At 40.3% G+C, this 22,821-nt stretch overlaps 1 protein-coding gene across 13 annotated transcripts in view; it reads right to left on the bottom strand.

Moving 5' to 3' along the window:
- SYNE1 (spectrin repeat containing nuclear envelope protein 1) overlaps positions 1-22,821 on the bottom strand; it is a 479,896-nt gene that overhangs the window by 292,833 nt on the left and 164,242 nt on the right. For all 13 annotated transcript variants that reach the window (XM_047769899.1, XM_047769909.1, XM_047769910.1 and 10 more), the window contains 12 exons: positions 21,349-21,522; positions 18,497-18,655; positions 18,036-18,200; positions 15,703-15,837; positions 12,935-13,093; positions 12,537-12,745; positions 11,773-11,881; positions 9,857-10,021; positions 8,744-8,911; positions 6,803-6,973; positions 5,622-5,762; positions 1,715-1,875 (listed from right to left, as the gene is read on the bottom strand). In XM_047769899.1, the coding sequence (XP_047625855.1) occupies positions 1,715-1,875; positions 5,622-5,762; positions 6,803-6,973; positions 8,744-8,911; positions 9,857-10,021; positions 11,773-11,881; positions 12,537-12,745; positions 12,935-13,093; positions 15,703-15,837; positions 18,036-18,200; positions 18,497-18,655; positions 21,349-21,522 (1,916 nt within the window). The remainder of the gene's footprint in view (positions 1-1,714; positions 1,876-5,621; positions 5,763-6,802; positions 6,974-8,743; positions 8,912-9,856; positions 10,022-11,772; positions 11,882-12,536; positions 12,746-12,934; positions 13,094-15,702; positions 15,838-18,035; positions 18,201-18,496; positions 18,656-21,348; positions 21,523-22,821) is intronic.

The raw sequence follows: 22,821 nt of genomic DNA, 5'->3' as shown, positions 1-22,821 counted from the left end.
AGACCCTGGATATACCTATGCTCTCATCATTACAGGTAATACAAGCTACATTATATTGCAGTTATTTAATGAAGTAAAAGTTCAAATGGATATTCCTAATAGAAGTAACTTCCTTCCTCCCTTCCTTTCTTTTCATTTTATTTTTTGTTTCGGCCACACCTGCAGCATGCAGAAAGGCTCAGGCCAGAGGTACAACCTGCGCCGTAGCTGTAACTAGAGCCACAGCAGTGACAATGCTGGATCCTTAACCTACTGAGCCACCAAGGAACTCCGGAAGTAGCTTCTTTTTTAATATGCGCTAAGTTTTACTATTTCTACCTTGACTGATGATATGTGAAGTTTTAAGTCATAATTTGCTTTAAATAAATTTTTTAACAAATTTTAAAGTCTAGACAAACGTACAATCTTAATTTTAAGGTGTTAACAGTATTAAAAACAAATTTTGCATTTTAAAAGCCATCTTGGAAATTAGGTCCTATATCTAAAGAACAAAATGTGTTGGTGATTTGCCACCAAATAAACTTTAAAATAGAAAATGTTCAGCCATAATATTTTGAAGAACTTCGGCCATATGTTTGTCTCCTCCAAATTTTTGTGCGTGTCTCTTTTGTACATAACAGGATACCAGAGGCCAAACTATTCTTTCTATTTAGATAAACAGACACTAAATATTAAAAATAGATTGTTGAAGTTTTTGAAAATAATCTATACTAATCAGTGACAATTTAAATACTGAGGCACTGTAAGCAAGCTCTGTGAGCTCTTGAAGTTGAAGACACTTGGCCTATGCTATATGTGCTTAGGCCTAGAATCTATACAACCAACATATTTGCCCTTTCCTTTAAATGGTGACAGCAGAAAAATACAGTAAAAATTTATTTTAGGAGTTCCTGTCGTGGCTTAGGGGAGATGGACCTGAACCTGACTAGTATCCATGAGGATGTGAGTTTCATCCATGACCTCGCTCAGTGGGTTATGGATCTGGCGTTGCCGTGAGCTATGGTGTAGGCCGCAGATGCAGCTCAGATCCTGCCTTGCTGTGGCTGTGGTGTAGCCTGGCGGCTGTAGCTCCTATTCGACCCCTAGTCCAGGAACCTCCATATGTGGCGGGTGCAGCCCTAAAAAGACAAAAAAAAAAAAGTTTATTTTAAATATTGGTTCTGGAGTTCCCATTGTGCCACAATGGGTTAAGAACCCAACATAGTCTCTGTGAGGATGTGGGTTCAATCCCTTGCCTTGCTCATTGGGTTAAGAATCTGGCATTGCTGCAAGCTGCGACATGGGTCGCAAATGTGGCTCGGATCCAGTGTTGCTGTGGCTGTGGCATAGCCTCAGCTGCAGCTCTGATTCAACCCCTAGCCTGGGAACTTCCATATACCATACGTGTAGCTGTAAAAAGAAAAAAAATATATTGTTTCTTTTTTAAGATCCCTCTCTAATGTACAAAGGCCACTTGAATTGTATAGATATGGCTTTCTCATGAACAGAATGCGTTTACAAACACCAAAAATCCCTTATGTTTTTCTGCTTTGTTATACATACAGGATTCTCTATTGGTGATACTTCCTTTTGAACTGTAAGTTGCTTCCTCAAAACATGCTGACATACACAGACACGTTGAGAGTTTGAAAGAATGTTTTGAATACAATGTACAGGAAAGCGTGTATGAAACTTTATCTCAGAGAAGAAAGTTTAGGACTTGTCAAGCACGTACTCTTCTTCAAGGGTGTCTTCTAATTTTTTGACTTGCTCTTTGATTGACGTGGCCTGCTGCTGAAGCAGCTGCTTATTCTTGGGCCCAAGTGGGATCTCTGAAGCTTCCTTCACAAGATTCTCAGCCTGGACTGCGATGCCTTTGGTTCGCTTAGAAAACTCCTAAAAAAGATATTATAATTATTAGGACTGCGTCATCTATTAAACTCTGCCCTCAAACAAACGGCATATGCAGCAGTCTCCCCCAGAATAGACAGATAGGTGTACAGATAGATTCAAACATGTATGAATGTTGTCATATAATATTCTTAGCAGTTAAATAGACTTATTTTCACTATGGCCAAAACAGACATTTTGTTAAATTGTTTTCATGTTATATGAATGAAACCACAACCAGACCTTCACAGGTGGAGAACTACTTTTATAGTTATCCAACAATTCTCAAAAAAATGTTTACTCCAGGGAGTGTCTATTGTGGTTCAGCGGGTTAAGGACCCAACATTGTCTCTGTGGGGACATGGGTTCCATCCCTGGCCTCATTCAGTGGGTTAAGGATCCAGTGTTTCCGAAAGTTGTACGTAGGTCATAGATGCAGCTCAGACACGGTGTTGCTGTGGCTGTGGTGTTGGCCTGCAGCTGCAGCTCCAATTCGACCCCTAACCTGGGGAATTTCTGTATGCTGCAGTGAGGCCAAAAAATAAAATAAAATAAAATGTTTACTCTATTGTCTCCTGGTTTAGGTTGACTGTTTAGAATTCTGAGCTTCATTATAACAATTAATTTGTCCACACATATCTTAGTTTATCACAGGCCAGTTAGTCAATAGTGACTTTTTTTTTCAGTCATAAAAAAAACATTTCTAGACCACTGAATATAAATACTTGTTTATTTAATTGAAGGATATCTTAATCAATACAAAGTACCACTGATCTTTTATTTTTATTTATTTATTTATTTATTTATTTATTTGTCTCTTTGCCTTTTCTAGGGCTGCTCCTGCGGCATATGGAGGTTCGTTCCCAGGCTAGGGGTCGAATTGGAGCTGTAGCCACTAGCCTACGCCAGAGCCACAGCAACGCGGGATCCGAGCCGCATCTGCAACCTACACCACAGCTCACGGCAGCGCCAGATCCTTAGCCCACTGAGCAAGGCCAGGGACCGAACCTGCAACCTCATGTTCCTAGTCAGATTCATTAACCACTGAGCCACGATGGGAACCCCATCACTGATCTTTTAAAGAAACATTTTTCCAACTGGTTCTCTGAAAAGAGCTCTAAACTGATCTTAATGCTATTAAGTTTTATTTACTCTGTATCCATGTACTACATGAGGGGAAAGAAGATAAGTTTTGAACCAGTCAAACCTGGACTAGGACTTTGGATTTGCTAATTACTAGTTGTTTGACTTTGGTAAATTACTTTTCATGTTCTTTCATATAAAACGCAGATAGTAATGATGTTCTTATCAGGTTACCATTAGCATTTCATTAGCAATTTCATTTTTAAGTTCCTGGCACTCTGGCAGGTGCTTATTTTTTATTTATTTATTTATTTATTTTAATGGCCCTTCCATAAAATTGAAGACAAAATGGTTTCTAAAGTGCACTCACTGACTCTCAGTAACAGTGAACTATGCTAATTCGAAAATGAATTTAACATATTTGAGGCACTGGTAAATGTCAGGTCTCTCAACCCTATCAGGCTAATGTACTGAATACTGAATTAGAAAAGGTAGAGCCTGAGACAATCCTGAGTGGAATGAAAGGTAACTTAGCCTCCCACTTCTTCTGGATTATGTTGGAGGAGGTTTAAATGTTGATCATAAACTCCTTTCTCCCAAACGAATAATGCAAATAATTTTTAAAAGTCAGGCTTATAAAGCATCAACTCTCATTGTATGTGAACTTCCGGTCATTGCAGATTCAATTGCGAAGACTGTGAATCACAGCAGAATCTCTCAGAACCCCATGAATAAAATCAGAAGGATAAAATAGTGGTATTTTCCCCCCTAGTGTTTGCCAGAACCCAGGGAAAAAACACGGTGAACGTAGGGTTATGTTTGAAAATGCTTATGTACGTTCAACCTAAGAGCGTTTTGTGGGAGCTACGCTATGGGGAAAGCACAATGCAGAGGAATCCAAAGAAGAGGATGATATTGATGAAAACTAAGTTAAACAAAAACAGAATCATGTAAGTCTTTATCTCTAAGAAGAAGACATATGAGCGGCAGCAGGATGCAGCAGGAAAGAATGGACTCTGGCATCGGTTAGGTCTGGAATGGAAATCAAGCTCTGTCCTTCACTAGTGTGTGGCCTTGAGCTGCCTAACTCTGTGAGCTTCCATTTCCTCATCAGTAAAGCCTTGTTGTGAAAATTAAAGATGCTACTGCTATGAACAGCCTTCCGCACACTGGCAGAAATGCTCAAGGTCCTCAGCACAACCACTTGAGGGTTTGTCTCTAAAGGCATGAAGGTTACATTCACCACATCAAACAATGGCAAATAAGCAAAGAAGGAGAGAAAAAACTGTTCTAGAGGACAGATGTCTGTGACACCACAGGGTGTCAGAAACCCTGGATGGAACCCAGGTGAGACACCCATGTGATAATTCACCAAAAAAAGCGTTTGTATTTAGAAAAGATACCTGATATATTTTTAATATGTAAAATAAGGAAAATTAAGAATAATTTTCTATTTCACTGGCTGATGAAACTCAGAACTGAAAGAATCTGTGACCTTACAAAACTTCACATTGCTCAATAATAATAGGAAAAATAATGACTAATTGGCAGCACAATAATGACAGAAAGGCAGCAGAAACCTTTTACTTGTGAGAAAACAAAAGCATAGGGGTTTACTTGTTAAAGGTTACGAAAGGATGGCTATAAGCCTGTTCTTTCTTACACAAAGACCAACACATTTCTACGCTAATTCAGTCTTTCTATTAACCCAAAACGCATGCAAGTAGGAACCAAAGAGGGCTGTACAACTCCTCTAAATGCTTTGCACAAATTTATTAGTCTGCTCTGGGTATCCACAGTGTTGGAGCTTAGAGCGTTGAGCTCACCAAACACACCTACTAGCTATTACCTCTTGGATGTCCACAGGAGCCTCAGCTCAATATGTTCAAAACTGAGTTGGTGATCTTCCCCTGTCTCCCTCCCACTGTCTCTGTTGGGCTCAGAGCACTGGGTAGCATCTTCTTTTCCTTTGCCCTGTCTCTTTCACCTCTATCCCCATACAGCCATCGACATCCCCGTTACCCTAATTCATGCTCCTATCCAGGTACCCATACAGTAACTTTCAAATTAGAACCCAAGACTCTAGACTTTTACCCTTTCAGTGCTCTACACCTGCTTAAAAACTCATCCTAAGGTACAGCTCTGATCATGTGACTCTCTTTCTTAAAAACCTTTAAGGGTCCCATGTTGCCTCGAGAGCAGCTTTAGGCCTTCAAGAGCTTTGTGATGTGGCTCAACTTTCCTTTAGAACTTTACTTCCCTCTTTTTATTTTACAAGACAGAATCCCCATTTCTCACACTTTTATACTTTGTGCCACTTCTCATTACAGAAATACCGGTTTTCTGCCTCACACTCTGCTTTTCTATGTTTTATCTGTCCTTCGGGTTTCAGTTATAAATATCATTGTCTTCAGGAAGAGGTTTTAGAAATTTATCCATCTATTAGGAAACCAACCATTTCCCACTTTAAATGAAAACTTTTTCTTAGGTCTTGATGTTTAAGTCTTATTTATGTTTTTATTCCCCAGAGCAATTTGACCAGTGAGTTGAAGAGTGAGTCATAAATAAATAATAAAAATTGATTAAATGAATAATTATAATAATTAATGTAATAACAGAGTAGAAACAATTTTTCTTCGGAATAAGGAACTGTGGTCTTGCAAATATACCTTTGTCTGTTCCAATTCTGAAGATAAGCTTTCCAAACTGCTAAAACTCAAGAAGCGCTCGTGGCTGGAACCTGTTTGAAAAAGGTATCTGACCACTGTCTCTTTGTTTGTTTCAAATCTCTCCCATTTTCTTAATGTGACCTAAATTTGAAAAGATAAACAATATATCATGTTACAAATTATCAGAATGTATCACAAAATATTGTCACATTTCCCTTCATCTGTGAGGCTATCAACTCACAATTAACTCTCAGTTCAAACATCAAACAATCACACTGAATGAGCCTAATGTCTTCTGTAAGATTTCCCCTTTGGAGCCTCAATTCATCTACAAAAAGGTGCCTGGGAGTTCCTACTGTGACTCAGTGGAAACAAACCCAGCTAGTACCCAAAAGGATGCAGGTTCAATCCCTGGCACAGGACCAGGCATTGCTCTGAAGTCTCAGATGTGGCTCAGATCTGGTGTTGCTGTAGTTATGGCCTAGGCTGTCAGCTGCATCTCCAACTCAACCCCTAGCCTGGGAACTTCCATGTGCCACACGTGTGGCCCTAAAAAGAAAGGAAAAAAAAAAATGTGTGCCTTAAGACTCAGTTTTTTATCTGCTATAAAGTCATATGAATCTAAGGATGTGATTTAACTAGATAAGGGGTAAAGGAAAGAAACCTTCCCAATGCCTCTCAAAAAAAAAAAAAAAAGAAAAAAAAAAGAAAGAAGGAAAGGATGAGAAGGAGAGATGGGAGGGAGAAGGAAGTGGGGGTGGCCAGCAGTGAGCAGTTGGAAAAAAAATTCAAGAACTTTTAAAAGTTAATGTGTCAGCGGCACAATAAATCATAAAGGTGTGACTGCCAGACTGTTCAGAAAAGTGAAATTATCCAGTGTAGATTTCTGGATTCAGACAAGTATGGGTTAAAATCCTGGCTTTAGTATTGATCACAACCCTGTGATTTCAGGGAAAATCCTTAAACTCTTTGTTTCTTATCATCCACACGTGGAAAATGTTCTAGTTATAGTACCCGCCTCTGAAGGCTGATGCCATGATTAGAGAGAGAAGTCATCTAAGCATCGAACAGAAGGCAGGCACCTCAGAGGCGGGAAGAAGGAACTTTGCCCCCGCTCCTGGGGGAGGTAACTTGTGACCCGGAAGTTAACACGGCCCTTGCAGTGACTTCCGGTCTCCTACCTGGATGCGGCGCTCCTGCTTCTCCCGGCTGTGCTCCACGCTGTCCAGGGTGCTCTCCAGCTTCCGCAGCTCCTCTTGGACTCGGCCGGGCAGCCCACCTTCTCCCTCCCTAGCCTGCGCAATCTGCTGCTGAACATCCTTCTTCTTTGCAGAGATCCTCTTTGTCTTTTGCTGGAAGCGTTTGTTCAACAGATGGAGAGAAATGTTAACTCTCTGAGCGGCCAAGCAGGGACATAAACACCCACACTTAACAGAGGTACGGAAAGGTACAGTCTCCCGCAGCGGGACCCGCCCTGCATTTAACCTGAAGATGAATAGTTAAGATGGTAATGAAGGCTCTGTAGTAATCCAAGATGGGCATTATTTATAAATATTTTGTTTTAAATGGGAAACAACATAATTATTTTGGCCTGAGTATTTTAATTGTCTGCAAATTTAGAGAACATTTAATACTTTGTGCAATACTCCAGATGGAATCTGGCAAAACTATTCATTTGACATAATTCTCCTTAAAGAACTATATTCTGCCTAAAAACACAAAGTCCCAACTTCAATTTTTTAAATCATTCATGCAGTAAAAATGCTAATATCCAGAGATTTAATTCCAGAATATGCTCAGAACGATTAATATACTGAAATATTGGGGAAAGTTGTGTTTTAAATAACCTTTTTATTGAAGTATAATGTATGAATAGAATGCTACACAGATCTCAAAATATAGCTTATAAAGTTTTGCAAATTAAACACATCCATTATAACCAAGCATCTGGTCCAAGAAATGTGAAGAGTTAAAACATTAGTGTAAATATCTTTAATGTTGTATTTCTTTGACTCAAAGTAAATTGAAAGCCAAACAATACTTTTATAATGATTGAGAACAATATAACACTAAGCATTATTTTTTGCACTCACAGCCTTTTTACAACTATTAAGTAAAAGCCTAAAGGCTGTTTTTAAATTTTTTTTTGTTTTATTTTATTTTATTTTTGTCTTTTTGAGGGCTGCACCCAGGGCAAATGGAGGTTCCCAGGCTAGGGGTTGAATTGGAACTGTTGCCGCCAGCCTATGCCACAGCCACACAGCAACGCCGGATCTGAGCTGTGTCTGTGACCTACACCACAGCTCAGGGCAACACTGGACCCTTAACCCACTGAGGGAGACCAGGGATCGAACCCACAACCTCATGGTTCCCAGTCGGATTCATTTCCACTGCGCCACTACAGGAACTCCTTTTTTTTTTTTTTAACATAAGCTTTGAATACAACTTCCATTTTTATGTATTATTACATATAAAATTAGCTAACACTTTTCTAAACATTAAGTCAGCTAAAATTTTGTCATTAGAACATTTAATTTGAATCATACTTCCACTTATATTGAGTTTGACAACTAAAATTGATTAAAATTGTTCATTATCAATACATGTACCAGAACTTCTTTAGTTCTAGTTCTAATCCTTTGTAGGAATATACTCTTCAGAAAGGTCTGGTACTTCATGTAAATTATAATTTCTGAAAACCAAAGTTTGGGAATTCAGAGTTATACACTGAAAAGCAAAGATTGTAACATAGTAACAGAAGAGTTACCGCAAACATGTAGCAACTTGTTAGGCTTTCCTTCTCTCTTAAGAAAAGGACAAGTTAGCAAGTTTTATGAAGGTTTTCATAGCTAAATCAACTTTCCTTCTACAGTATTCCTTGGACTTTTTGGCATCATCAAATCACTCTGGCTGAAAATTTATCTTTCAGGATATTCTGAAATATTTAATATTTAATAGGGAGAACAGAAGTGCCAAGTTCTTTGAATTATTCACCTGGATTCCCTCCCAAGCTCCCTGTCTTCCTCCTCCATTCAGTGGATATACTCACTGTTCCCCTCTCTGCATCTGTGAGTTAACTCGGCAACTTTGACCAAAGGCACTGGAGGAAAGAGGCATTCTACCTGGTGATGAAGAAGTAACTGCTGTGCTTCAAACAGATTTTCAGTGTCCAGGATCTTCTCAGCTTGTTCCTGAACTTCCTTAGAGCCAGTGATTAACTCCTCAAGGGAACTTTTGACTATTTCTTTGTACTGGACACAGTCTCCAAAGGTGCTTAACATCTTTTCAACCTAGATTTTCAAGAAAAATCAATCAATCCAACTGTTAGATGACAGGGACATCTGTGAAGAATGTCAGCTCTTCAGAATCAGGGGACTTTAACGTCATCCAAGTAACCATTTTTCCATGTAGGTTTATAAACAGTTTCAAGAAATCCTGGTGACTACCTACTGTACTTTACATTATTTCTTCCCTCGTACCAACTCATCAGATTTGTAGCACAACCTGGTAAGTGAAAATACTCTTGGTAAGGGTGGAAGTGACCCTACGAGAAGGGTTTCACTAGCACAATCTATAAAGGACTATAACCATTGAAATGCAGATCAAGAAATTTAAAATGAGTAGATCTTGCCTAAAAGAGATTCTACTGGCCTGTTGGACTCACATGAATTTTATTTCATTGTGTTTTACCACTAGCTATCAGTTATTGAGCATTTACTTAGTTCCAGGCAATGTGCTACGTGCTTTGCGTGCATTATGGCACTCAATCTTTGATGCCACCTTTTGGGGTAAGTATTTGTAGCCCCGTTTGACAGGTATAGAAATCAAGGCCCAGGGATGTTAAATGACAAGTTCATGATTATGGAGGAAAGGAGATACGATGCTTAAACTCTCACGTTGGGCTGGTTTGCCTCTCAAGCCTGTGTCCTTAACCTCCATGATTTACTCTAAACTGACCATGATATGATACTTTTAGTAAGAGTACAAAGTATGGCTCTATAAGGTTTAACTAGAGATCACTACCCTGAACCAACATACCCAGTAATGGCGCAGACCATAAAGACAACGTTCTGGTCATCTTCCCCACCAGTCTTCATATCCATAAGTGTCTGATCTATTCTGTTTCAACCACACCCTCTTTATAAAATTACTTGTTAAACGACAACCCAAAGAAAAGGAACCTTCCAGATTCCTCACCCAGAACTGTCCATTCAGAATGTGGGTAAATGGTTTACCTCTGACAACAAAGTCCCGAGAGCCTTGAAGGAACTGGATAATTTTGCCAGCTCATCTCCTTGCTTTTGGGCTTCATTCTCAGAAGAAACTTCAGTCAAAATTTTAAGCCTGGATTTCAGCCAGCTGAGAGTCTCGCCTTTTTTGGTAACACCGTTTCTGATCTCCTGGAATGAAAGAACACCTTTGATGACCAAAATACAAGAAGAGGCTCAACTTAAGAAGATTTGTAAGATGGAGCTAGGAGAACCAGACATTCATTCACCAAGAGTGCCTGCTTGTTTCCCTTTTTGTTCACGTTTTTAACAAAAGGCTGCATGTGCTAGAAAGAAATATTTCCCCAATGCCAAAGCTGACTGTGAAATCAGTACTCTCTCTAAAAAAAAAAAATGACTTTCATAATTAGATGACTAGATATTTTCAGTTATTTTCTTGAGCACAGCAGAGATGCTTCTAAAAGTATAACAGAAGAATATATGTGGAACATTAAAATTAGGAATTGTAACGTATATTTGTTTATTGTCTGTGAGCTGGAAGGAATGTGGTTATTATTATTATTATTATTATTATTGCCGCACTTGTGGTATATGGAAGTTCTTATGTCAGGGATCGAATCTGAGCCATAGCTGCAACCTACGCCACAGCTGCAACAATGCCAGATCCTTAACCCACTGGGCCACAGCAGGAAGTCTGGAACATGATCTTTTTTGAAAAAGAATGAGAGTTCTTTTTTTCAGTTAGCAGATTTCTTTCATTGAAGAATTCACTTGTTGAATATTATTCTGAATGCCTTAAAGGTTTATTTTAAATTAACTGACTCAATTTTATACCTCATTATGCTTAGTTTTTAGAAGTCGATACCCCAGACAGTAAGGTGCACAAACAGGAGGTGAGCTCTAATCCAGGAAGCGAGGGCTGACTGGCCCAGAAAAATGCCAGAAAGACACCAAGCCTCAGTCTTTGGAGGGCTGGGGACCAGGGGCAGCTTCTCCTTCCTACTCCTGCTTGGGGAGCTGAGGGCTGTGGTCTCCAACCACTTGTGTTGCTACATGAGGGTCTTAAAAGGCAAATGCATCTAGAGGGAAACGGTTTTAGAAGCAAGCGATTTCTTCACTCTAAGAAGTGATTTTTTTTGTACTATACCAGCAACGATGGAATATACAAATGTCCTTCTACTGGTGTAGCATGTATTGTCAGGTACCTTTAACATTTAAGGGGATCATAAATTTAATAGGAAAAAGTGGAAATCAGAGAATCGGGATAGAAAGGAACCAGCAACTCTGCAATGTGCAAGCATTCAAAATGTTGAAAGCATTCAAAACGTTGAAAGATAAAGAATATTCCTAAGAGTGTGTCTACAAAAACAAGAGCCAAGCCAAAGGGGGAGGGTTGCTGTGTGCCATTTACAGAATGAAAACTGGGTCCAGGCCCGAGGTTCTGTCATCATCCTGGCTGGGTTTATCCGGCTATACCCACGCTTAAAGAGGCTGATCCAATCCAGGCTGAAAGTGCCATAGAAATAATGCTTAGAGACTGCCCAATTCTCTCATTTTCTGTAATCCGGCTTTTGAGTGGCTGAAAATGTAAAAAAACCTACAGTGTTCTTGCTTTCTATGACAATTCTTCAATCTGCACTGTGCGGTATGCCCAGGCATGCCATTTTCCTCTCAGGATTCCCCATTAGCCAAAGATGCATTAGAGGCACCACTGAGCGTGACTAAATCTCAAAGCTAACAATGATTCAATGGAAAAAACCCCTGCAGTTCTTCACAGTAACAAGAGGAGACTTATTTTAAGACGATTTTCAGGAAGTTCATTTTGTTATAGAAAGAAAACAAGACATCGGTTAGACTGTGACCACTGTTTTTTTTATTAATGGATATTTTCCAGTAACCAAAAACAAAGGCCCAGAACGTACCTCTACCGCACGTTTCACCTCTCCGTGGTTGGCAGTATCGATGACCTCGTTCTTAATCCCCTTCAGTTGGGTCTCCTTTGCAGATATCCAAGCGGAGAACTCAGAAATTCTGCAACAACACAGGTATTTTCTTATTAAAGGAAGCAAATATCCCGGTGGTTAGAATACATGTTCTATTTTGAATCCATTCGTGGAAGTTTAACAATCACCTGATTAGATAAATGGTTAATAAGTTTCATGCAACTGATTAGCCAAATTGATCAACTAATTTCCTGGCAGTGGTTCCTTTCATGTGAAACTCGGAGCCGGGGTGGCTGTCCCTGTGTTCAGTCACTTGAGGGAAAAGCAAGCAGAGCAAATGGAGCTCAGCTGCAGAAGACGCGTCCCAGTGCCTAGGAGTGGGGAAGGTACCACTTGAGGGCTGGCCTCACGTGTCTCCATCAGATGGAGACAGAAACACAGAGAGGCATGAGTCCCTTTGGGGGGAGATGAGGACATCAGGGAGAAAGGGGTTGCCTACTTCTGCCTCAAAGAGGCAGCATCTGGGTCACTTGGAAGTCAAGTGCTTCACCCTGTTTCTGACTGAAACTCACTCTTTTCATTAAATGAAGCATTTTTCGCACTAGGGCATGGACAAGATCACACAATCTGATTGTCTTTATTGCGTAAGATGAAACATGCATCGTTGCTTGTTTTGCCGTGATGTCTGAATAGATAGAATTAGGACGGACTACACCCTTCTCTGGGGACAACCCCAAGACCACCTGCTAGTGTAGTCCTTCCACTTGTCCGGGTCTTCCATCAGCTTCGCATAGGTGCTGTCAATGGCAGCCCGGAGCTCCTTGAGAGTCACGTGACAGGTCTCAGGTGTGTTCCGGACTGGATCCCGGACCGGGAGTTTTAGACACAGCTCTTCAATGAGCTGTAACCTTTTCTCACAGAGATGATGGGGACCCTTGTCACTGAAAAAGATCTAATGGGCAAGAAATGTTTATATAAACCCCGTGAGAACCCATGCCAGACTCATACTTTCATAGCAGATTCCCACCAAGTCTAGAAGTACAAGGCCATTAAGCTATCGAGTGTTTTCAGACCCAAACAAAAGTATCAAGTTATATTCTGGAAGGAACATGGTGACGGCACGCAGGGTGTGTGGACATACCCTGTGCTCTTTGATGATCTTTTCGCTCCCTTCCTGGGCCACCAGCTTGGTCTCTCGCCCCAGCTCAGCTTTGCACTCTTCTACAGACGCTAAGAACCTCTTCTTCTCCACCTCGATCTTCAGATGAAGCAAATGATATGGCGCCTCTCCTTGAAGATCCTACACGCCATAGGAAGATTCAGAAACACAGGATACCATTCCCGAGTTTGTACATTTCCAAATGAAGTGGCAAAGACCATAATATAGTCCCTTTAGGGCCACGGTAACTTTTAATCCTTATTGTCTGCATCTGGTTGCTATGCTTTGTACTTTCCCAAGTCCTGGGACAACAGCAAATCTTCTCAGCTTGCTGAGAGTTGGGTGTCTCCACAGTGATTGTTCTATTTAATTTTTACAACAGTCCCACACAGCGTTAATGTTCTTATTTTAAAGATTAGACCACTGAGGTTCAGGATTAAGTAGAAAAGCTGGATTTGAGTCTAAATTTAAATCACATACCCGATCCTACATATCTTCCCCCTCCCTAGCATGTGTCCCTTTTAATTCTGTCAACAGAATTAGGAAGGACAAATACAGTCACAGCACAAGGGGAGAACTCAAGGAAATCTTACTCGTGAAAAAGCCAGGATTAAGCCGCCCAGCGCTCCTGCCACACCCTCTTTTCCTCAGAGGTTACACTGAGAAAACAAGCAAACCAGCTTGCAGAAGACGTGAAATTTTTTACCTTCGTTTTTGATACAGGCCTGAGCTTTATCATTACCTTTAGTCCTACAAGTGATTAATTTTCACCAACTTGTCCCCTATGGCACTTAAAATATTACCTTTAAAATAAAACATGAAGATAACTGATGAGGGAAATGAGCTAGGGCTTTGGAAAGAATAAGGTAAGATTATATCCCAGGGAGCTTCATGTGTACGTGTGTATGTAAAATGAAATACAGTCTTCGATTTTAGTCTCTATTCCACAGTACATGTATGAACGATGTCTTAAAAGGCTTGGATTTCTTTTTTTTTGATTACTCAAATAAAGTTATCACATCTGTAGTTGTATAATGATCATAACAATCTAATTTCACAGGATTTCCATAAAGCTTGGATTTATTTAAGAACCCTTTTTAAAAATTTTTCAAATTTAGCAAATGAAAAAGGTATTTCTTTGACTGTGGTTTTCCCTTGCAAAGGGCTGATTTTTTAGCTTATGTTATTGACATTAAAGAACAAAATCCAGGAGTTCCCATTACGGTGCAGCAGAAATGAATCCAACTAGGGTGTGGGTTAGACCCTTGGCCTTGAGCAGTGGCTCAGGGATCTGGCATTGCTGTGAGCTGTAATGTAGGTTGCAGATGCAGCTTGGAACCCGTGTTGCTGTGACTGTGGTGTAAGCTGGCAGCCGAAGCTCCGATTGGACCCCTAGCCTGGGAACTACCATGTGCTGTGGGTGTTGCCACAAAAAGGGAAAAAAAAAAAAAAAATCCAGAAAGTAACAACCACCTGATGCAGAGTGTTTTAGCTGTTTATCTTCTGGGCCCTGAGACTCCTTCATGGAATAGACAGGCAGTTGACCACTCCACATTCCCTCATAGCAGCACCTGTGAACCTACTGCTAGAGTGGCTTCCCCCAGCTGCCCTGGAAGATGTCGCCTTCAAAGGGCCTGTTATCCTGCAGCCAGTGCCCTTGACGTGCAGATTCTGAAGTCCCTGCAGGACTCTCGGTCACCTGCGTTCTGGTGGACACACCCCTCGGCTTTCTCTCCCCCTCCTTCCCAGGTCTGCAGGTCTCTGCTGCTTCTTTAAGGTCCTAGCTCAAAATTAATGCCCTGCTTCACTCTGTTCCCCTCTCCAAGTGGGCCCACTTCTCTCTGTCAAAGCTTTCGTAAATGTATTATTTATGAAATAATATTTTTTGGACTTATTATATATTACATTTTTATTATTTTGCAACTAATTATCTGCCTTACTGGACTCTAAGCTCTTTGGGGGAAAATGATTATGTTTTGTTCATCACTGGATCCTTAACCTATATATATATATATTTAGGGCCACACCTGAGGCATATGGAAGTTCCCAGGCTAGGGGTCTAATTGGAGCTGAAGCCTGTGCCACATCCACAGCAACGCCAGATCCAAGCCGTGTCTGCGACCTACACCACAGCTCAGAGCAACGCCAGATCCTTAAACCCACTGAGCAAGGCCAGGGATCAAACCCGCATCCTCATGGATGCTAGTCAGATTCGTTAACCGCTGAGCCACGACAGGAACTCCAAAAAATATTTTTATTTATACTTTTTAGATCATAACAATTTAAACCAGATGGTAAAATTCTTGAAAACAGCAAGTATATATGTATACATAATACATAATTACATATATTTATATACATATATAATGTTTATTAAGTAATCAACTGAAATTATGAGAAATATTTATTTCAGTAGCATACCTAACAAAACTGAGAAGAGTTTAAAAAGTGTTGCTGAATAAGTTAAACACCTTGATATTCCTGCCCCCAAAAATAATTAGAAAAAGAGTACTCTTAAGTAATATGATACAATTGATGCTCTTTAAAAAGTAGGAAAAACAAAATCATATCATATTTTATCCTGTTTTATTCAAGTTAAGTTTTTTTTTTTTTTTTCTCCCATGGGAAAAGAAACCATGGTGACTCTTTCATGGTGCTTTTTAAATTTCTCCTGCGACCAAACCTTCCCACCCTCATGCGCTCTCTCATCATCTACAACACACTGCCGTTCCCATGAGGTCCTGACTCACCTTCCACTGTTTATGGAGCTTTCTGACAGCTTCCTGCAGGCCCTGCTGCTCCTGCTCAGGGAGAATGTCGGTGAGTTCATCACAAGCTTTCAGGAAAGCATTGAGCACCCTCTGATCCAGCTGACTGAAAAACTCCTGGCAAGAACGGGGGTGGGGACGTGGTTAAGAATGTTGGGCAGAATGATAGAAAAGAACAAAATAATGCCACTGGCAGCAACTTGGATGGATCTAGAGACTCTCGTACTGAGTGGAGTAAGTCAGAAAGAGACAGACAAATAGCATGTGATATCGCTTATCTCTGGAATCTAATATACGGCACAAATGAACCTTTCCACAGAAAAGAAACTCTTGGGCTTGGAGAACAGCGTTATGGTTGCCAAGGGGCCGGGGAGGGAGTGGGATGGACTGGGCATCCGGGGTTAATAGATGCAAACGATTGCCTTTGGAGTGGATAAGCAATAAGATCCTGCTGTATAGCACTGGGAACTATATCTAGTCACTTATGATGGAGCATGATGGAGGATAATGTGAAAAAAAGAATATATATGTATGTGTGACTGGGCCACTTTGCTGTACAGTAGAAAACTGACAGAACACTGTAAGTCAGCTATAATGGAAAAAATAAAAATCTTTTTTAAAAAAAAAAAAGTGTTGGGCAGAATGAAAGGCAGCATCAGGCATTGGACAGCAAAGGGGTCATGCTTCTAAAAAGCCTCTCAGCCAGCTGCTACCCTCTTCAAACTTTTAGGGCAACTAACGTTTTCTTTTTTGGGGAATGAACTGCAATTATCCATGGTTATGATTCAGAAGCCACCATGCTTGAAATTCAACTACAACTTTTTTATTTTTAGAAAAAGATTGTTGCAATTTTCAAATCTGGTAGAATATTCTAGAAAGCCAGTGGGAGATCCTAAAACCTTGATCCCACAGTGATAGAGTTTTAGTTCCTCTTTGGTAAAAGTCAGAAGAGCTGAGGAGGAGCCAGGACTCAGCCTCACAATTTCTCATTCCCTAATTGCAATGTGTTCCAGGTCTTGCTGGTTCATTATGAGCCATTTCTGCATTCACACCAAGCCCACACACGAGCACACAGGCTATGGACTGAATTGTCCCCCTCCCGCCTGGCCTGCCATCCGCTCCACCAAATTCATAGGTTGAAGCCCTAACCTGCAATGTGATATTTGGAGGTGGGGCATTTGGGAGGTGCTTGGATTTAGATGAGGTCATGAGAATGGGTCCCTCATGAAGGAATTAGTGCCCTTATAAGGAGAGACATTAAAGCTTTTACTCCCCGTGTGTCTCTTCTGTGGGAGGACCCAGTGAGAAGTGGCCATCTGCCAGGAAGAGTCTGCACCAGAACCCAGCCAGGATAACACCCTGACCTTGGACTTCTGGTTTCCAGGACTGTGAGAAAATAAAGCCCTGTTGTTTAAGTCATCCAGCCTGTATATTTTTCTGAGCAGAGAATACAACATGTGCACGTGCACACATGACTAAGTCTCACACACTCTCGGGACTATCAGAACTGTGTATGCAGAGGTATTTTGAAACAGTGATTCAAAAGAAAGTGCCACACGACAGAGGTGTATAAACTTGAACGAGATGGATGGTCACAGACATTAGCCCTAAATCCAGTCAACTGCATCACAGATACACTGCATTCATCATTTGAGAATGTGGTTTATACAAATATCCACTGAAATTCCAGGAAAAATAACTCAAAATATATGTTCTCAGAGGGCCCATCATCTCCACGTACCATTTAATAGATTACTAATATTCCCAGTACTGATATGATTAAATGAGTATGATTAACAGGCAGATGGCTTCAAAATACTGGGACAAGTTGTAGATCAGCTACCAAACTTCAAGTGACATAGCATCTATACCATCAGGTGAAAGCCTTATGAAATGAGCACAAAGACTTAGCCATCCACCTAAAGTCTTTTTTAAAAAGAATATGATCATTATGAAAGAGTTTTCCAGCTAAACAGTGAATCAGTAATTTGGAGAGGTTGGCTTATCTAGCCTATGATTCTCTACTACTCCAGGGGCTTAAGAATAGCCAATCATAAGGCAACTAACTCATCAATTTCTCTTGAGGTTCTTTTTGCCGCCGTTTCTTTGGATCTTATATCTAAAGTTTCTGCCTTCTTAACTCACTTCTCTCTTCCTCCTCCTTTTTTCTCTTTCTCCCTCCCCCTCTCTGTTTCTCTTTTTCCCTCCCTCTTCCTCCCCTTCTCTATATTAGGTCTGAAGGCTCTTTTTCATTTTTCCATCCAAGGTGGGCCATCCAGGTCCCCGGGTCAAGTGCGGACACGGGATGCACTCACTGTGTGTCTCCTCAGGAGGTCTTCCGGATCCCCCTTTTCCTCCAGGCCCTCCTGAGCAATCCTTAGCACCTTCTCCAACTCTGCTCGAGACTCCTCAAATTTCTTCATCAAGCGGCTGTTGGTTTCCATGTGTTTCTTCCAGTCTCCAGTTTTCTTTACCATATTCTTGATGTAGAAAATAATCATAATGGGATGCTGCTCTCTCGTTATTGAAAATATCATTTCATTCAAATGTACTGTTTCTTCTTAAAAAAATACTTGGAAGGAATGCACTTCATTATGATGAGAATAATCAAACCCTTTAATATTAATATTAGAGAAAGAAGCAGCAACATGATTGATTTTCAGAAACCAGGAGATGAGGCATTTAGCAAGAGTGAAGGCGTGAATTGTGGGGGTTACGCATCCGCCTTCTTGGAATTTTCCCTCGTTCACATCTCTGAAGTCGGCAGAGAACTTACCTGAAAAGCAACATGCACATCTGCAACTTGTCTCTGTAGCTTTGTCTGATCGAAGTGCTTTAACACGTTGCTCAAGGTCACAGGCTTTTGAACACTATGACTGCCTCTCTCAATTTGCATCATGGCTTTCTTACAGCTCTCTTGACAAGCTAACAGTTCCTACAAGGAAAGGAAACCCACAGCAATAGTATTTAAAAGGGCAAGAAAGAGAAAGAAAGAGAGTAACCACTGCAAAACAGTAGGAACACCATTACATAGCTTTTAGGCTTTTAATCAGCAGTAAGTAAAACCAAAGGTAAAATATGGAGAAGTATTACTTTTCAGAAAAACACCATCTAAAGTAATCCCTGAAGCAGTGCTTTTTATATAGGGTATTTAAATGTCGCATTGAGTTTTGAAAGTTGTTTTGTTTTGTTTTACATTTCATGCCCATCTTATTAACATCAAGAGAAGGACAGAGCATCAAAATTGTTATCTGCCTACTGCCTACATTTCTCCAACCAAAAGGTCTATAATTTACTGAAAGAACAATAATGAAATCAATGTATATGTCAAGTTATAATCTGACTAAATAGATTTAATACCAGTGCATATTATACTTTACTGAAAGAGTCAGAGGCAGCAGATTATATATTATTTGGGTATGCTAAAATACGCAACATTCGAATTCCTAAGGTTCACAAGCTTTCAGCCTCATGAGTGAAATGGTGGACCCCAGGTCCCAACACAAAAGGCAGCAGACCAGTGGGGCTGGGGGAACTTGCCCTTGTCACACATTTGCAGACAAGAGGCAATGGTGACTCAGAGGCCCTCGTTCTCTGACTTGTAACCTGGCATTCTAGCAGTTTCTGCAGTAGACAGCATGGAAACTCTTCAGCTCAGCCCAAGGCAAGCAGTCATTTTTTTTACTTGAATCCACACCATTTTCATTTCAGCAGCTTCGACTGCTTTGAAAAAATATTTCAAACCAGTTTGGGTAACTTAGAGGCACATACGAAAAGCAAGGTTTCTGCTTTGTTTTGGTAAAACAGAATTAGAATTAGGACTTTTTTTTTTTTCCTTTTAAAGACATAGGTAAAAGAGTAACACATGTTAGAAAAATCTTAGTAAATCTTATTAATATTTATTATCATTAAAGCATTAAATGCAGGAGTTCCTGTTGTGACTCAGTGGAAATGATCCCACCTAGTATCCATGAGGTTGCAGGTTTGATCCCTGGCCTTGCTCAGTGGGTTAAGGATCCAGTGTTGCTGTGAGCTGTGGGGTAGGTCCCAGATGTGGCTTGGGTCTGGCGTTGTTGTGGCTGTGGCATAGGCAGGTGGCTGCAGCTCTGATTTGACCCCTAGCCTGGGAATTTCCATATGCCACAAGTGGGGCCCAAAAAAGCACGTGTATACACACACACACACACACATACACACACAAAATGCAATTTTAATTGTGGAAGGATTCTTTGATGGCAACTTATAGTAACTTGAGACTGTAAGAAATGGCACCATTATTTCAAAATGAAAGACAATCTTTATCCAATACGATGAAAGCCCATTAGAATAGGGTTTGATGGTATAATCACCGTGACTTTACCTTCAATAATAATAATAATGATAATAATGTCACATTCGTTGCTACCAGTTATGGTGCACATATTATGTGGTGTAATGGGTTAGTTACATGATAGCGTATTGAATGTAAAATCTCCACAGGTTCTCGACTTAGGTACCACCACCCACAGTTTTAAGGAGAGGAAATAAAACTATCAAGGCTTTGTAATTTTCTATATCAGATCTGACTACCTGTCTGACTCCATTCTTGCTATTGCTGCCTTCCTTCATGAATCTTTTTCAATCAATACAGTGGCAAACCCTTTGCCCATTAGTTTCGCCCTCCTCTGATGCATAAGTTCATTTATAACAAAACAACCAAATAAGCCAATTAACTGCCACACTCAGTAGGAGGCTGGCTGTTCTGCATCCAGATCTGTTTACTAAAAATGAGACAAAGAAAAATCATGATCACTCCAAATACATTTCCAGAATTTTATGGTCCTGCCTAATCCTAGAAGTAGGAAAAGAGTTCATAAGACATAGATGAGTCCCCACTGTGGCACAGTGGGTTAAGAACCTGACTGCAGGAGTTCCCATTGTGGCTCCTAGGTAACAAACCTGACAAGTATCCATGAAGACTCGGGTTTGACCCCTGGCCTTGCTCTGTGGGTTAAGGATTCATTGCCTTGAGCTGTGGTATAAGTCACAGACTGGGCTCCAATCCTGCATTGCTGCGGCTGTTGTGTAGGCTGGCAGCTGTAGCACTGATTCAACCCTTAGCCTGGGAACCTCCATATGCCATGGGTACAGGCCTAAAAAGACAAAAAAAAAAAAAAAGAATCTGACTGCAGTGGCTTGGATCACTACGGAGGCATGGGTTTGATCTGGCATCGCTGTAGTTGTGGCAAAGGTTGCAGCTGTGGCTCATAATCAGTCCTTATACTGTGGGTGTGGCCATTAAAAAAAAAGACATTATAGACACTGGATAGAAATGGAATGCAATTATTTATTTTTGTATATATTTAAAAATAGACAATTTAAAATGTATCTATAAAGCTTTTAATCTTTTAAATGTCCCAATATAATATATATCTACATATAAATACAAAGAGGGATATAAAATTTTTATTTTATCTACAGTGTATAGGGTTTTCATATTTGGACAAGATGTGTTTTTGTTTTGAGTTGCTAGTACTATTCTAGAAGAAGGTTTCTTTTTCTACCTCTGAGTTTCATCACTAAATACATCTCCATCTCCATATGTTTTAAAATTAACTATATGTCCTGAAGGACAATTATTTTTCTTACCTGATGCTTCTGTTTAAAAACAGCACTAGATTGTGCCTCGTGCTCAAGAACTGCTAGAATCTCATTGATTTTCCCAAGTGAGTCATAAAAGGCCGTCATCTGCTTTTCTAATTCCTCCAATGGAATCAACAGCTGCTGAGACTCATAAAGGAGTGGGGAGTAACAGTCTTTGACCTTTAAAAATACAAAGACAAAAATTCCCTTAAAGGCAGTTAAGTATAGCAATGAAGGACCACAAGCTCAGGGCACCATTCATAGCTCTCAGGAACTTTTTTTTTTTCATATAGCATCATTTTGTGCTTACTGATCTCCAAAGACAGTCTTTAATGGTATTTCCTGTGTGCTTTAAATTTGGATGTAAACTACTACCATACCACTGAGTCAAAACAAAGGCTAGAGTTTCCTCATGCAACTGTCCATCTGGATAGCACATCCTCAAATAAACAATGTTAGTGAGCCAGAGGGCATCGAATTCCACTTCATAAACTCTGCAACCCATCTTCACTTTGGCCTCAAAATCTGACCTTTAGACGGTCATGAATTACATTACCTAGACCAACCTGGACCTTCCAACTTTATTTTCAAGAACTCTACTCCTTAATTGCTCCACTCTAGACAAACAGAGAGACGTGTTGACTAGCTCTTCCTAGACAGGTCCCGTGCTTTCCTACCTCCTCCCAGCTCCACGCTTTGCTACTCTTTCGCTATCAACATCCCATTCATCTCAAAGGCTCATGTCCTACACAAGCTAGCAGACATCATCCTACTCCGAATCGGCCCAGCCCTCATCTGTTACTTGTCTTTTAACCAATGCTGTTAGTTTATACACCTGCATTGGTTTTCTCTTCATGATGAGCGCCTGGAAATGAAGACCTCCATAAAGCATCTGCCTCGTCACATCTAAGCTGGAATCTAGGACCCCATACAATCCTGCAAGAACTTCCTGTCCCCCTCACTTGATTTAGAGTTGCTCCCAAAGTATTAATAATGCTTTCGGAAATCAAGGAAAGGAAATTTAAGTCCTGGTTAGCAGACCATTTATTTTCCCCCTTACATTATAGTTATTCTCATGCTCTTGGATACGCTGCCTAAAGGAAAATCGTCAAAAGAAAGGTACTGCCCTATTGCCACAAAGCTCTGCTGAAATTACTGAGCAAAATGAACAGAATCTGCTGACATGTGTAAAAGTCAGTGTGCTTTATAAATCTTCCCAGGATGCAACAGAAAACTTCTTAAGATGTTACATCTAATTCATCAGTTAAGAAAGCAAGATGACTTGTTCATGTATTTTGGCGATTAATCCCTTGTCGGTCACTTTGTTCGCAAAGATTTTCTCCCATTCTGTATGTTGTCTATTACTCAGCCACAAAAAAAGAAGGAAATAACGCCATTTGCAGCAATGTGGATAGACCTAGAAATTATCATACTAAGTGAAGTAGGTCAGACAAAGATATATCATATGAGATCACAAAT

This window comes from Phacochoerus africanus, chromosome 2 (genome assembly GCF_016906955.1).
Source record: "Phacochoerus africanus isolate WHEZ1 chromosome 2, ROS_Pafr_v1, whole genome shotgun sequence".
Taxonomy (NCBI): domain Eukaryota; kingdom Metazoa; phylum Chordata; class Mammalia; order Artiodactyla; family Suidae; genus Phacochoerus; species Phacochoerus africanus.
This window is presented reverse-complemented; position numbering and strand designations above follow the sequence as displayed.